Genomic DNA, 16,127 nt, shown 5'->3' on the forward strand with positions numbered 1-16,127 from the left:
CGCCGCCATTGGTTGCCTGCAGCATCGGCTATTTTGCCAAAAGCAACCCCGGGCAAGATAATAAGATGGCTAGCAGACATGTTGTCAATATTTTTGTCTTTGCTCAAGAGCCTGCTCGGCCGGCTGTTTCGCAGATAGAAGTGTTGGCTGATTCGTTTATTTATTTATTTTTTAATCCCCCACAGGAGTTTTGACTTTTCTCCACGCTACGAGGGGGCAAGTAGAGGCAAGTGTACGTGGTGCGGAGAGGCTCCAGACTAATGCGAAGTTCATTAAAATCAAGACACAACGCCGCGTATCAGTGGGGAGGATGCTTCTAATCAGTGCCTGTGGTTAGTCCGGCACTATGCAAAATGGAGAGGGTGCGCTCCTCGAGTGCAATCTCGTCTGGAGGAGGGTCGGTTGCTTGCTAAGAAGGCCACGCGGATGATTGGTTTTCCAGCGGGACGCTCTGGGACCGCTCTGGGGTCTGCCGTCTGATTAGCATCCCCGCCATTATTCATGTCATGAATACACAAGGAAGCGCGGAACAAATAAAGGCCGACATGCATCCAAGAAGCTGATAAATATCACATGGAAGCGCACGGGGCTTTCACATTTGAACATTTCGAAATTTCAGGATTGATGTGTTTGGAGCCCCGGGCCATGATGGGTAATTTCAGGTTGAAACAGCTCGAATAGCCACGTGGTAAGACCCAAGGTTCTTTCATAAACATTACATCGGCGCTTCCTTTCTCCCTTTTCCTGTGTAATAACCACATTTAATGTTCGCTCACATTGTTTATTTGTGTCCGTAAAAGTCAAAGACAACTCTGAATTCAGTCCATTTATCCAACAACAATAAAAAAATGATAAACAAATGCTAGGAGAATAAATTGAGGGCGGTGTGCGAATAGTCGCTCGTTTTTGGCGGGATCTTAGTGGATATTTGGACGTTGTTTTTAAAAGTAGGTGGCAGACCACAATGAAAAGTCTTCCACATTACAGCAGCTCCACAATCCAAGACAGTAGGTTTTTGCACCTCTCAACTCTTCTGTCCATAATGCACCAATGTTTGCGTAATCCGCGAACGCCATGACCAAATATGTCATTGAAGAGGGAGTTGGAGGACGGGGCTGAGTACAGATCCTTGCTGTGCACCTTTGGGAGGTGTTTTATGGACTCCAAATACAGTAGTTGGGAATCCCCAGAGCGGACAGTTTTGGTTATTGGCAAAAACAGGTTGATGGATTTTACCAAGGAGAATTCCGAGTGGTTAAGAACAGCATCCCTCACAAACCAGGTTTGGGAATGTCTGATGTTTCGTTGGTTCTGAACTGAGTTTGATAAATACCACGAGACTATCAACAACTGCTTGTTGAATGATTGGATGGGAGATTTTGGTTGTGTGCAATGGAAATACTAAGATCTGGTTCTCGGGGCGGTGTGGAGGATTGTGATTTGGGTCAAATGGTCAGAGGACCACGTGCATCCGTCCATTTTCCAAGACGTTATCCTCACAGACTAGCAAAATCTGGATCTGCAGCGATGCAAGGCTAGTAATAATAATCAAAATCCAAAAGTTTTGATCGAAGGCTACCGGACTCTGACATCAAGGGAATCGGGTATTTGGAAAGAGGTATTCGTCGGCTTTATCCGCCAATAGTCTCGGACTGTGTCTTTTCTATAGTTAGGTATTGCTCAGAGGTCTGACACTCCTTGGAATAATGATAACTGGTAACTTTAAATACTGAACGTAAATTCTCAATCGTGGAAAGGGCTCCTTCTTCCCACACCAAATAGAGAAATCAGCCCAGCGATGTTGAATAGAATTTCCATCAGTGTTCAACCAGTCTTTTGAAACGGTTTATCTAAAGATAATGGCTTCACGGGTTCATTACCTCATTGTCAAATTAGATTTCTTTTTTTTTCCTTTTTTTTCCCCTCCTCCAGGCAGATTGGAAAAGTGATTACAGATCACCAAAAGAAGCCTCCAACTTTCACAGTGGGGAAACGTGGGCGGGAGGCTGCAATGTCTGAATCGCGCGAAAGAGGTGTAAAAATTTGAGAAAAAGAAAAAAAAATCATCTGTTGGTGGGCATGAACAGTGACAAGACTTAGTGGTCCTGGGAGATGCCCGCTCGTTTCGCGCACTTCCTTATCTTCCACTTGGTGCCACCTGACCTCTTTTGCTGGTCAGTCCCTCTCCTCCCCCTCCCCGGCCTCGTCTTCCTTCCTGCGTTCTTTTCTCCACCTCTCGTCCTCTTCGCTCTCCTCTTCCCGACTCCCACGGTCTCTCTTCTCCCGTTCGAGCCGCTCCTCCTCTCGCCTCACCCGCTCTCGCCTCTCCTCCTTGTCTTTCTCGGTGAGGCGGCTGATCATTCTTTCAAAGTAGCTTTCTCTTCTCTCGCCCTCCTTTGGTGTGATGCCCTCTTCCTCTTTTCTGTCCTCCGCCACCCTGACACACATTTTCACACTGCTATCACTCCTCTCCTCCTTTGAACTGTCTCTCGCCTCCTCCGTCCCTGAACTACCCTCCATGACTTCCTCCAACGTGTCACTCTTTAAGGTCTCAGTAAGAATCTCTTCCTCGACTCCTTTGGCACCCTCCGTCTTCTGTTCCTCCTTTGTGTCACTCTCTTTCCCCTCGGTATCAACACTCGCTTTCGTGTTGGCACTGTCTTCCTTTGCCTCTTCCTTTTTGTCACTCTCCTCCATCTTGTCACTCTGACTTCCGTCTTCTTTGGCAATCTGTTCCTTCAACCCCTCCTGTTCCCCTTCTTTCGGCACGTCATCTTCCCCCTCAACAACAGTTTCCCCGTCCTCTTTGGCACTCTCTTCCTTTCTCTCGTCCTTTTGGTCACTCCCCCTCTGCTCGCCGCCGGCACCGTCCCTCCCCTCTTGTTCCTTGGGAGTGCCGTCCTCTGACTTTTCACTCTCTTCTACACTCTCTCCCTCTGCTTCCTTCGCACTCTCTTTGTCACCTCCCTCACTCTCTTTGGCATCACTCGAAACACTCTCTTCCTCACCCCCCTGCGTCGCCTCGGTGACTGGCTCCTCGTTTACCATGACACTCTCTTCCTCACCCATCTCTTTGCCATCTCTTGTGACACTCTCCTCCCCATCTGTCTTCTCGTCAGCCTCTCTCATCTCGCTGACGCTCCCCTCATCCTCCTTCACGCTCTCATCCTCCACTCCTTTCGTCTCCTCAGTCACACTCTCTCCCTCTTCCTTTGCACCCTCTTTCTCACCCTCTTCACTCTCTTTCCCGTCTTCCTCTCCCTCCGCCTTGTCACTCTCTTTTTCCTCAGTGACACTTCCAGAACCTGGCTCATTTTCTTCCTCCTTTTTCCCCTCTTCTTCTCCCTTCTCTTTCCCATCTTCATTGGGACTCTCTTCACTCAGCCCTTCCTCTGTCTTGTCTGTCTCTTTCCCCTCTTGCTCTTCATCCGGTTTAGGACCATCTTCACCCTCCTTGCTATCATCTTCTTTCACCTCCTCCGTGGTGTCCTCTTGACCCGGTTTGTCAAGATTATTGTCATCTTCTGCTTGCTTTTCTTCTTGATCACGATCTACTCCCCCCTTTGAGTCATCCTCTTCCTGTTCTCCATCTTTTTGGTCAACCTTTTCTTCTTGGTCACCATCATCCCCTTCCTTGTCCTTTTGCTCATCCTCTTCTCCATCCTCCTGGTCTTCCTCTTCTTCCCCATCTTCTTGCTGGTCACCCTCGTCCTCTTCCTCCTGGTCACCATCTTCCCCCTCTTCCTCTTGTTCATCATCTTCCTCCTCCTGGTACTCCTCCTCTTGTTCATCGTCGCAGTCTTCCCACTCGTCGTCGTCACAATCTTCCCACTCTTCATCATCGCCTTCGCAGTCCTGCTCGCCGGCATTCTCTTCCTCCTCGTAAGGCTCTTCTTGCCCGTCGCTCTCTTCTTCCTCATCACTCTCTTCCTCCTCATCACTCTTGTCATCATCCTCGTCACTCTCTTCGTCCATGCCACTCTCTTCTTCCTCCTCACCACTCTCTTCCACTTTGTCCATGGCTTCCTCGTCGTCTTGTTCCTCTTCGTCCTCTATGTCGACCTCTTCCTTGTCCTCTTCATGACTGGCCTCGCTATTGCTGTTGTCTCTCTCTGCTAGATTGTCATCGCCTCCTTCCCTTATTCCATCCTGCTCCATGACACAGTCTTGGTCCTCATTCTTGGCTCTTTTGTCCCCCTTTTTCAGTTTTGTCCATTCCTCCATCGTTCTGACAGCAATCTCCTGAAAAGAGACAGCAGGAGAGTCAGGCGTATTGCATATAGTTAAGCAAACACTGGATTTAAAAGGTTTACACATGCCTGCTCAAATGCCAGTTTTGTGTGAGATATATATATATATATATATATATATATATATATATTTAAAAAAAAAAAACAAGACCATGATATGTAATTTTGAAACTTTTTCAACTATTAAAGGAGAACGCAGTTTTCAAACTGTTAGCAAGTTTCGAATGTAGCCGCATTCATTTCACAACCCGATCGAAATCTCTACCCAAAGAAATAAAGCGCAGCTCACTCCTTTACGCGATAAACATGCAATATTATGAGTTTAATGTTGTTTATTTTGAAAAGTAAAATCAATGAAAACATAAGAAAGGTGATCAATTTACCAGATGACCCAGTCCGAACAGTTATGTCACTTGTCGTTTGTGCGTCGGCACGAGGGTTTTCCAGGTCCTGCGATATGCAGCCATCCGCATATAGGACACCACAGTTATTTGTTTACCCTTGATTTGAAGTAGAGAATTGTCCAATTCCTTTTTTTATTTATTTCCTTTTTTTTATTGCTAACTGGAGTTAAATAATCTGACCAAGAAACTACAATAGTCTCCTTTTGCATGAGGCTGCCGTGTCCCCTTGAGACTAGTAAGCGGGAGAGTGGAGTGAGCAAAAAGAATGACAGGCTGTTCCCTCACGCCTCCCTTCTCTACAGTCTGATTGTCCATTCTTGTTGTGCCATGTGTCGTTGTAAAATGATTCAAATTAAATTGTAGGCATAAGATGGGCCAGGTAAAGATTTTTTTTTCCATGATAATTTTAATGATATTGTACTGTCAGGTCATAGTTTCAGACATCTTTTCTTTTTAAACAGCAAAACTCTGACTTTGATGATACCCATTAGCTGTACAACTCAATTGAAAAATCTTTTCAAGAGGGGAAGTAGAAATTGCCGAGATAATGGTTGCACAAGTGTGCACACCCTATTATAACTGGGTAATGGCGGTGCGGCTGTGTTCAGAAATAATCACATTCAAACTAATGTTAAATGGGAGTTACCATACAAGCCACCATTTTAAGTGCTTCCATTAAACCCTAACGGGACAGCTGTTATCGTAATAGTTTCCAAATATTTCTTCATGAATGTAAATAGAGCAGGAGCCTGAAGGTTTTGTACGAACACTGAGTGGTATTTGAAACTGCTCAGTTTTCCCTTACACCTCGACTAAGGCCCCGGTTAGTTTGGGAGAAATAGCTCCAAAGCACAATGTTGCTCACCTCTGATCTCCTGATGAGCATTATTGTGTTTACCCCGAAGGCCTGCCACACACTCCCAAATGCAGTCCAACCAGATGGCACCGGACCGTCGCATTAAAGTGACCCCCCACATTGTAAATTAGGCAGTAATAATCTGCAATCCCGCAAACGGCATGAGCAAATTCAAAGTTTGAATTGCACCACAAACAGCGGCCAACAGATTGGCCACTCGTGAAAACAGCTGCCAAACCACACACGCAGGGCGACCCTTCACTTCGGCAGTCTTAATCCACCTTTTGGAATTTGTTTGTGTGCCTAATTCACCTTTTGGAATTGTGGACAAAATGTTCAACCTTGGTTTTAGCACAGCAATAACACTTTCCCATGTGCCAAATATTTTGAGTTTTTTCTTTAATTTCTTTGTAAACCACCCCACTGCCCAGACAAGAAAAAGATGGGAGATTGTTGTCACATGTACTAAACATCCAGTACTTGCCAAAAATTCCTGGAGAGCCTTCACTATTTCTGTCGACCTCTCGGCACCCTCCATGGCCGGTTTTTGTCTCGTCTTTTCATCAATTTTGTAGGGATGTCCCGTTCCTCTCACACTTCCATTCCATTCTCTATTCAGTGTGTTACATGGGATATTTAATTCCTTTGGAAATGGTTTTGTACTCTTCTCCAGACTGATACTTTTGAATAATGTGATCCCTCTTATGCTGTTGAAGCTCTTTGCAGACCAGGGCTTGCACTGTAAGATGTGACTACAAAAATATCAGTAGAAACCTAACAGAGCAGCTGAACATTTTTTTGAGCTCTTAAAATGCTGTCATTTCTATCCCATTTAACATGAGTTTGAATGTGATCGCTGAATTCTAAGCACATCCACATGTCCAGAGGGTGTGCAAACTTATGCAACCATTTTAATTCACCTCTCGAAAAGCTTAATTTTTTTTTTTAGGTGAGTTTTATCAGGTGGCAGGATGGATGAAGAGATAGCACATCTCCCTCACAGTTCTGAGGACTTGGGTTCAGATCCACCTAAATTTGATCAGTTCAGGATGTTCCCTGCCTCTTGACCAAAGACAGGTGAGCCAACACAACCTTGACCCTAGTGAGGATGAGCAGGATCAAAAACAGGTTGATGGTGTAATTTTTTGGACATCACAAAAACCTGGCATTCGAACAAGGGTGTGTAGACTTTTATATCCGGTGTCAGGATAGGTGCATTGAATACTAACATACACATACCACACGCAGGATCAAGCGCTCAAACTGCTTGACGTTTTCTAGAAATTCCTGTCGTTCTTTGAGCAGTTTGTCCTTCTCTCCCTTCCAGTTCAACTCCTTTTCAGACATTTCCAACGACAGAGAGTCTTTGGAGGCTTTCAGTTTCTCCAGCTCCAAGCTCGTTTTGTACAGTTCGGCCTTGGTTTTCAAGAACATTTTCTCGTTGGCCTTCATGCGGTGGGACACCTCTGCTTTTTCCATCACCAGCATTCTATTGTCTGCCTCCAGATAGCTGACTTGCGAGGCGATGCTCTTCTCCCGTTTGATCCAGCGGGTTTGCCAGACTTCGTTAAGCTGCACGTGGTATTGCTTGAGCTCGACATTACACTTGTGTAAGTCAGCGTTGGTTTTCAGTAAAATCCTCTCGTTGGCGTCCCGTGTGTTGTACAGTTTGGCGTATTCCTCTAACAGTTTGATGTAGTCCAGCTCCAGGTGTCTCAGGTAGGAGGCGATGGTCTCCTCCCGATTCAGCCACTGGGTTTGCCACTCCTCATTGAGCTGGATGTAGTAATGCTTGAGCTCTTCGAAACACTCGCTCCCCTTAGTCCACAACTGTCTGAACTTCTCCGTCTGATACTGTAGGAGTTGCACGTTTTGCTTTAGGGAGTAATTGTTCTCCGGGGGATCCATTTTCCTTTCCCTTTGGCTTGGTTCAGTGCCGCATTGGGGCCGACTAGCCTTTTTGCCCCCACTTATTTCAATCTTGGGTCGAGGTCCCGGCAGTTGTGGCTCTAGTACATCGTTCTATCGCTACGATGATTTGTGAGGATGGGATCGCCAGAGTAAAATGACTCTAGCCCACAGTCAGGTTTAGCCATGATGACAGCCAGAAAAGGGGGACATGGCTCTACATCACAGTCATGTGTCTAATAAGCTTTGTGATGACGTCATGGTGATGAGATCCAGGGTTACTGCCTAGATCCCCATGGTGACGTTTGTTATCATAGTTCCAGGACAAGATTGTTTTACCTGGAGCAATGGCGGCGCCTTGTGGTTAATTGTTTCTCTTTATGTTTTTCTTTTCCTGTGTGGTGACTGAAAGTGCCTGAGAAAATGCGACAATAACCAGAGTAAACTAGTGGGGCGTATTAAATGACGCCGAATTTAGTGAAGGATGGAAACCCCTGTAACCATCTATAAATTGATGCACTATCGTGCGATATGTTTGGGTTGTAGCTCAGGCCAATCTTAAATTATTATTATAATGAACGACGTTCCGTTTATTAAGCGGCTTATGCTGGTGGACGATGATCCGTTTTTACCGCTCTTGGACGAGCAGGATAGACGAACACACCGGGATGTTGTACCTGTATGGACCATCATCCAAGTTAGCGTCCAATTACAGCATTTAAGGTGCTTTTTTTGTGCAACATTTTTTTTTTTTGGGGGGGGGGGCGTTTGAGCTCGTTCCAGTCCAGCAAAACTTGTGCGGTGAGCAGATCGCCCAACTGGCCAATGGCAACGGACAACACAGCTGACGTGACCAGAAACTCCACGTTGATTGGCTGCTGGTGAATGACATCATACCATAGCGATTGGTTACTGTCCCCGTATAGGTCGGCGCCGGACCTTTCAACATTGTTCCTGTCCTGAAAAGCGTAACCACGACCAGGTACATTATTTATAACTACAATTTCATATTGCTCGAATATTAATAGATGCTTTTATCGTATTTGTGCTTGTTAATGAACACCTTTGTGTGCGGGGACACAGTGGACGATTGTTTCTGTGGGGGGGATTCGAAGAATTGAGTCAACCTAAGTGTGAGAAATACTAAAAATATTAAAAATATCTGTCACAATTTGATACAAATTTAACTAATAATGAATGAGCTGAGCTTAGGAAATTACACTTTCAAGATGGAACGCTAAATATGGGTCTGTAATGTTGTGTCCAATGCAGGAAAATGCTATTGAATAGTAATAATAAAATACGTCGTTTGCTATTCTTTTTCAGTGGTAAAAAAAAATTGGGCAATATATACACAAAGTCAAAATTTACCCACCTATACAGTTGCAGAACGAATGATTTAAGTAGAAGGACAGATATATGTTTCAAAACAAAAAAAAAAGTTAAACGCAGACTGAAACGCATTTCAGTTTTTTTTTCCAATTATATACAAAACCGGCACTACAAAAAAGTTCTTTTGCAAACTTGCATTCTGCTTCAACTGAGAAGAATAAAAAAAGAAGAAAAACAACTGAAAATATCTCTTAGCTTTTCGTTTTTGTATGTCATTGTGTTGCTCCTGTCCATTTTTATTTTTTTTTTCCAACTTGTAAGATCCGAAATCTCAAGGAATTAATAAAATTAAGATCCCAAAAGCAGTTTACATTACTTCTCTCTCTGTCATTTGTCATCTGTGCAGGTTGAAAAAAAAATTAGCCAATTTTGAGAAGTAAGCAGTAAAAAAATGCAGATGTTTTCAAATGAATGAAGTAAAAGTAAAAAGTCATCAGAAAGATAAATACTCAAGTAAAAAAGAATTACTGTATCAGATACAAGCCACTGTGCCAATCCACGTATAGGTGCTGTTGATATCTGTACATATTTCTTACATATAGGTTCAGCCATGGATCTTGTGTTGAACGTGGCCGACTACTACGTCTTTACGCCGTACGTGTACCCGGCATCGTGGGCCGAGGACGGCGCCCTGCGGCAGATCCTCAGCCTGTTGGTGGTGACCAACCTCGGGGCGGCGGTCCTCTACTTGAGCCTTGGGTCCCTCAGCTACTACTTCATCTTTGACCACGATCTCATGAAGCATCCGCAATTCTTAGAGGTCAGTCAATAAAAATAGTCGCCAAATGCAAGGACAATTATGTAGTACTTGTGCAGATATTCAGGTTCCCAAACAGTACATATTAAATAAGAGACAAAAAGTATAACTGCCTCGCACTCTAGTATCTTGAAAAATATATAATTTATCACTGGGACGGCAAATTTGGAATGTAACTTGTCCTCTTTGGCCCTCGACATCGTGCATTACCCTTGAGTCTATAACATTGTATCTTAAGAGGTTAGGTTTTATCACTCAGGTGACACTCTCAAATATTTTGTTTTTAAACTTTGAAACTTTGTTTTTAAAGTGGACAAGGAGGAAGTACAGACCAGTGACCTTGGAGTCCTCTAATTATCCCTTAGAGAAGAGTTTTTGGTACCCTCAGTTACCTTGTAGTAAAATATTAGCCCTAGGTAATAATAGACTGTACCTTTAGTGGTGTAAGAGTTGGTTACTTGTGGCAGGTATCCTTGATTCTTGACTTTTACAACTTTGGAGCATACCCAAACCTTCTGTACCCTGGAAAAGGTACAAACAGTTCCCTTGGAGTCCAGTAATTAGCCCTTTAGTTCACTCGATGACTCTTGACTTTTGTAGATAGGAAAGGTAGCGAGTAAACTTGGAAAAGGTATAAACAGACTTGGGTTTTTCAGATTAGAGCTACACGGAATGAACATGGAAAAAATACAGTTACCTTAAAGTCCAATAATTTGTCCTTTGGGCAATAGACAGCCTTCTTACTGGGGTTAAACCCCAAGCTTCTGCTTTTGTACCCTTGACACTAGTTGGCAGGGGGTTAATGTCAATTGATTGACTTTTATCGACAGTATTTTACTCATCCGGGACCTCAGTTCATGATCCTCTACGGTACATCACTGTAATGTGTCCACAACAATTTTCAAGTACTGTTCAAACTCAGACGTAAAACAATTTACTTCCTCAGAATCAGGTTCAGCGGGAGATCAAATATGCGTTGACCTCCCTCCCGTGGATCAGCATTCCCACCGTCGCCTTGTTCTTCGCAGAAGTTCGAGGGTACAGCAAAGTGTACGACAATGTCCACGACTCTCCGTTGGGTACGTTGGTGCCTTGTTCCTGGATGTGAATCTTTCTATGTTCACCGGCACTGATGGATTTTGCATGCTTGCAGGGTGGACTGGATTCTTCTTGAGTATGATCTCCTTCCTGCTTTTCACCGACATGTGCATTTATTGGATACATCGCTTCCTACATCATAAGCTAATTTACAAGGTGAGTGCAGTTACAGCCGTTCCTGCTTTACGTTTTTTTTACTGATATTCGTGTCTGGTTTGCCAGGTTTTAAAGCGTTGCAGTTCAAATGGATCGCCATTACAATGTTTGTAAATAATTATGTTTATGATGTAAAAAAATTTCCGCCCTGAAGTGTGTGTTTTTTTGGAAGTAATGTAGGTATAATGTATTTATTACGTTAGCTGAGGGCTCACTTAAATTTTCCCAAGTTGTGAACTGCTTAGACAGGCCACCATAATCAGAATTGACTGATCTAAAGTGATTTATTTTTTTTTAATATAAGTATTCAAATACATGCCAGATTGAGGGGATAACATTTGGAATGATGTATAAAGCACTCGTCTACTGTGTGAGTTGTGCGTGTTTCAAACCAGGCCAACCTGATACTCGTATGTTTTTGAAGGAAGTTTTTAGATTTCTTTGTCAAGAAAGTTTGATTTGAACCACTCTGGTTTGGTTTGAACTATAACGTTTTTGTGTACCGTCAGACATCCGAACAAAACCGCGTTTCTTGTCTTTCGTCGACCACAGCTCTTTCACAAACCGCATCACGTGTGGAAGATCCCGACGCCGTTTGCCAGTCACGCCTTCCACCCCGTAGACGGCTTCATGCAGGGGCTCCCATACCACATCTACCCGTTCCTTTTCCCGCTCCACAAGGTGCTCTACTTGGCCCTGTACGTCTTCGTCAACATCTGGACGATCTCCATCCACGACGGCGACTACCGTGTGCCCGGTCTGATGACGGCCTTCATCAACGGCTCGGCGCACCACACCGACCACCACCTGTTCTTCGACTACAACTACGGCCAGTACTTCACGTTGTGGGACCGCCTGGGTGGCTCCTACCGCCACCCATCAGCTCTGATGGGCAAGGGTCCCCACGAAGTGATCCGCAGGCTTCGGGCGGAGGGCAGGTTGGATGGCACCAAAGCGAATGGACAGAGAGAAGTCATGTGCAAAGAAGAGTAAGTTTTTTCTGGACACAATCACTAAAGACAATCAATAATGCTTCAGAAATCATACAATAATTGGTGTTCTTGTACTTGCCAAATAAGTAGTTGCTGAGTAGGGTATGAGCGGTGGTTGCCGTTTTCAAGCGGATTTTGGCTCGTCATTGCCCTTCCCCGTCTTTCAGTAAGTGTTTGAAAAGACTTCTGTAGGATACAGATTTAAGCAGTCTGCAAATTTAATCCTTGTTCTACATTCTGAATATGGGCAGTACTGTACTGTGCTAAAGTGTTAATCCACCATAAGACGTGTGGTTGAATTGCCTTTTGTAGGACAGCTGCAGTTGCTGCCTGAGCCTACCCAAAACACTAATGTCCATTTCCAATTTTGGGCAGGTGGGAAAACTTTGATGAGAATCTGGACATACTGTAGGTACAGGCAGCCGTCCGCATGGCATAAACAAATGCGACTTCTAATGGGGATGGAATGAGACTGACGTGACTCATATGTGCACAAAACCCACCGTCACGTTGCTCATGCCCACAAACATGATGTTCTATGTGTTTACAGAAGTAAACATGGTCCCAGCTGTAGGTTTCATGATGCATGCAAGGATTTTCTGCTTGAACTCATTGCTCTCACCATGTATTTGAGTTTTAAAGCATTTTCTCACCACTGACTGTTTGCTGCTCCTTAACCCCGGCATTGCTTGTCACACATCTCTGTTTTGTTTCTTCAGAAAACCGGACTTGTAATCCATAAAGTTGTAGTCGTCGATACATGCCACATTGGGCCCCAAAACTATCTGAATTGATCTGCAGTTGAAACATAGCGTAAAATACCTGCACCAAAATGGGTTCATAAGAACAGATTTTCAAGTAGGAGTACACGAGCCATGGAATTTGCTTTTAAATGGTTGCTTTCAACAGAAATAGCCTAGTTCTGGATCAGTTTTAGGCAGTCCCCCAGAATCAATATGGCACCACTCAGTAAGTAGCTTGCCAACTGTAAATATAAAGAAAAAAATCTACAATTAACGATGAACAGGCAATTCTCTGCTGAATGTCTGACTGACTAGCATACTTGTCTGATTGGGGATCATTTGGGTGAATTTCAGGATCATGAGAGTAAATTTCAGTTCAATTCCTTGAATTGGCTGCTCGATAAAACTAAATGCGTGGCTTCCATTTCAGTATTTCGGCATGGGTCCTTGACACTTTTTTGTGTATGTCTTCCACATGTCCACTCTATTTTGTGTAGACGGGTGAAACTAGTGTTGGGGGCCATTTTTTTTCCTCCAGAGGCTGGAAACTGGTAAAATCGTAAAATCACTGTTCTTCACTAATTCTTTAATCGGTTCTAGCCTGTCGTTAGTTTTTACAGCATTGCTAAAACAATGCCAGTTTAAGACATTTCAAGCGTTGCAGTCTGAAGAACCTTATCTCAAAAATGTTTTTGACATAATCATAAATAATGAAAAAAAAGGCACTTCAGTCCTTGTGGTTCATATTCTGTACTTTAAATACAAACCAGAAGAATGTGAAATGACAGCAGCAGTTACAATTTGTGGAATACTGTAAGCTAAATTGCACATAAGGAATAACAAACAAAATAGCAGCTGAGCATGTGAACTGACTCTTAGTAATGGTTGGGCTCAAGGTGCGGCCTTAAATCCATCTCAGCAGAAGAACATGGGTGTCCAGAGGAAGGACCGCATGGCCACTCCCGCCGCCGTACCTGCCAGTAATCCCATGGCGAGGTTGTCAAGCACCCCGTCATACGGGTCCCTCTGAATAATCACCTGGTGGGTGCCTGAGGAAGAAATGAAAACATGAAGAAGAAATAAGCACATTAATGGGCCAAACTGGGCTTTGATCCTGGATTTCAGACTGGAAGTGGGGAAATCGAAACTTCTGAGGCCTGACCTCAGGCTTTGAGTTCAAAGTCAAAATGGGTGCAGACTGTGATAAGTTTGAAAAAGCTTGTTTCAGTCAAGGTATGTTGCATCAAGACAGACACTTCAACAAATGTGCCTGCGTGACATTCGAAATCACAAATTGAGCAACATGCTATTTTTGCTGTTTGGATTCAAGTTCTCACTTTAAACTTTTCCACACAGCAGACTGTACCTGATCCTGCTCCAGGCGTCACATAGACCGTGTGATAGTGGCTGAGGGGTATGGCCTGATAGGAATCATCATAGGGGTCGTAGGTGAACACCTAGGGGTGAGATAAAAAAACGGTCTCGAATTGTACATTTTATACCCCCCAAAAAAACAAACCTAACGACGTGGATCTCACCGAGTTCCTCTTGGTCTCCAGCATGGTCAGTTTCCAAGCGCTGAAAGAAGGGAACAGAAACAACACATGGAAGGCAGTGGCATCTTTAGTTTTTTTTTTTTTTTTTTTTTTTTTTTTTTGGTGGGGGGGGGGGGTTTAATTATATTCTCCATGAACTTTGCCAAGAAAATAGCTGGAACAGGAACTAGAATGTGAGAAATTCTTTTGCGGAGTAACATGTTGGTGAAATGCTCCAGTTTTGGTAAGCAACTGAGTTCAAATGAGGTCATCGGCTAATTCTTGAATACGCTTGTTTGAACTCCAGTGTTGGAGTTTCATCTAAAAGAGTACATATTTTCAATAGGGTTTGCATTTTTGGTTAGCGCAGGGGTCAAACGGGCTCTGCGATTAACTCCGCGACACTTACATGGACTCGTCCTCACTGTTGGCGCACAGGTTCAACGTCGAGCCGGCCTTGAACTGCACGACAATGACATTCTCCTGGGGGTTGGTTTCAGGAGGTGTCACCCCTGAGATAAAATACATTTTTGTAACACTGAGATGCAACTCAAGACGGCTAAATGAGTGCTTTACCTCGACATTCTAGGCCGCAGCGCACGTCTATGCACGTGAGCTTGAGGTTGACGCGGTGCTCCAGCTCTCGCCGGCTGTCACTCTTGTAGAAGCAAAGACTGCCGTCCACCCAGAGGTCACACCAGTTCAACTTCCAGCGCTTCAACACAGACGCTAAACGCGCAACAAACGCACTCGATCATCCCGATAATAAGCAACAACAAGTAACACTTGGTCTGTTATCATGAACACCTGATGTACTCACTCTGTCTCCATAGCCAGCCTGACCTCATGAGCGCCATGTTTGTCAATTGCGGTCCAAATACAGGCTAAAGAACTTGAAGAGGATGGTTTTCTTTTGTTTTTATTCAGTACAATGCAATGGACCGTGTTCCTGCGCATTTAATTTGCGTCTGATAGATTATTCTTCCTCTGGTCACGGTTGAGTCACAGGATAATTCTGGATTAGGCAAGTATTTACTTGGACACACCCCTTTTCCTTCCTATTTCACCTGGATTTATTTGCGCTCTGGACCGACACACAATCTTGGATTAAATATTCCGATGAGGTTATTTGTTTTGTGCGTCCCTTTTTCTTATTTCATTCATCATATTCTGTTGTTGCAGGGGGTTCTAAACTGTGACATAACCGCATAAGGATTAGCCCACTTCGAACCATCTTAGTGAAGGCTATTAGTCTTCCCAAGTATAGTATGTAAGGCTTCCTTGGCCAAAACATTAGGTCAAATAAAATATATATATAGTCAGTTTTGATCGACACTATCAGAGAGGTAAGCAACAAATATGCAAAGTACAATCGCAATAATTAACCAACAAAATTAAAAAATGGATGCATTGCTGTCATTCAAAAGTCCTATTGTAATTATCTGTTGACCACGGGTGAGCAAATTTGTGCTCAAGGAGTTCAGAAGACTTTAAAACTAACAGGTGGGTCAAGTTATACAAAGACAAGGAAAAATAAAATGTAAGAAGCTGTAAACCATGTGTCTATTCTGATCGGGTTTGATTTATTTCACTTGACAATAAAACTAATGAAATAAAATGTAAAATAAAACTTCATCTAATTTTTTTTCACGTTTTACAATTTTGTGTTAAACCATTATTATTAAATATGCATTGTATTGCACAAGACCCACGTCTTGTTTTGTTTTGAATTTGCGGGAGGAGCTACAGCGAGTCAAATGCCATTTAAATACGTCATTTCCGAAAGAATAGACGGGACTTAATCTGAGACAACCCCCAGCAAAAATAAAAAACAGCGCTTTCTATTTTTCTAAATATTTATTTTATATTATCCCAATTTTTTATTTCTTTATGCATCAGTGGCATCTTTTTTTCTGTTGTGTTTCGAAATAACTCGACGTCTGAAGCCCTTAAAAATCGTCATATCCGGTAAAGAGCGCCATCGAAATGAAATTATACCGAATGAAAAACACCAACTTCGAGGTTTCAATTTTTCG

General features: G+C 43.5%; 2 protein-coding genes across 2 annotated transcripts; one reads left to right on the forward strand and one right to left on the reverse strand.

Moving 5' to 3' along the window:
* Positions 1 to 207: 207 nt before the first annotated feature.
* Positions 208 to 8,161, reverse strand: LOC133491999 (uncharacterized). The gene is made up of 2 exons (XM_061803830.1): positions 6,750 to 8,161; positions 208 to 4,242 (listed from the first exon to the last, which is right to left on the reverse strand). Exons 1-2 carry the CDS (start codon positions 7,416 to 7,418, stop codon positions 2,176 to 2,178), a joined length of 2,736 nt encoding a protein of 911 aa, XP_061659814.1. The 5' UTR covers positions 7,419 to 8,161; the 3' UTR covers positions 208 to 2,175.
* An 86-nt stretch (positions 8,162 to 8,247) lies between these two features.
* sc5d (sterol-C5-desaturase) lies at positions 8,248 to 15,657 on the forward strand. Its single transcript, XM_061803831.1, has 6 exons — positions 8,248 to 8,400; positions 9,353 to 9,570; positions 10,514 to 10,646; positions 10,721 to 10,821; positions 11,374 to 11,810; positions 14,681 to 15,657. The coding sequence occupies exons 2-6, from the start codon at positions 9,361 to 9,363 to the stop codon at positions 14,754 to 14,756; spliced, it is 957 nt and encodes a 318-aa protein (XP_061659815.1). The 5' UTR covers positions 8,248 to 8,400; positions 9,353 to 9,360; the 3' UTR covers positions 14,757 to 15,657.
* Positions 15,658 to 16,127: the final 470 nt, after the last annotated feature.

The sequence above is a fragment of the Syngnathoides biaculeatus genome, chromosome 18, assembly GCF_019802595.1.
Source record: "Syngnathoides biaculeatus isolate LvHL_M chromosome 18, ASM1980259v1, whole genome shotgun sequence".
Taxonomy (NCBI): domain Eukaryota; kingdom Metazoa; phylum Chordata; class Actinopteri; order Syngnathiformes; family Syngnathidae; genus Syngnathoides; species Syngnathoides biaculeatus.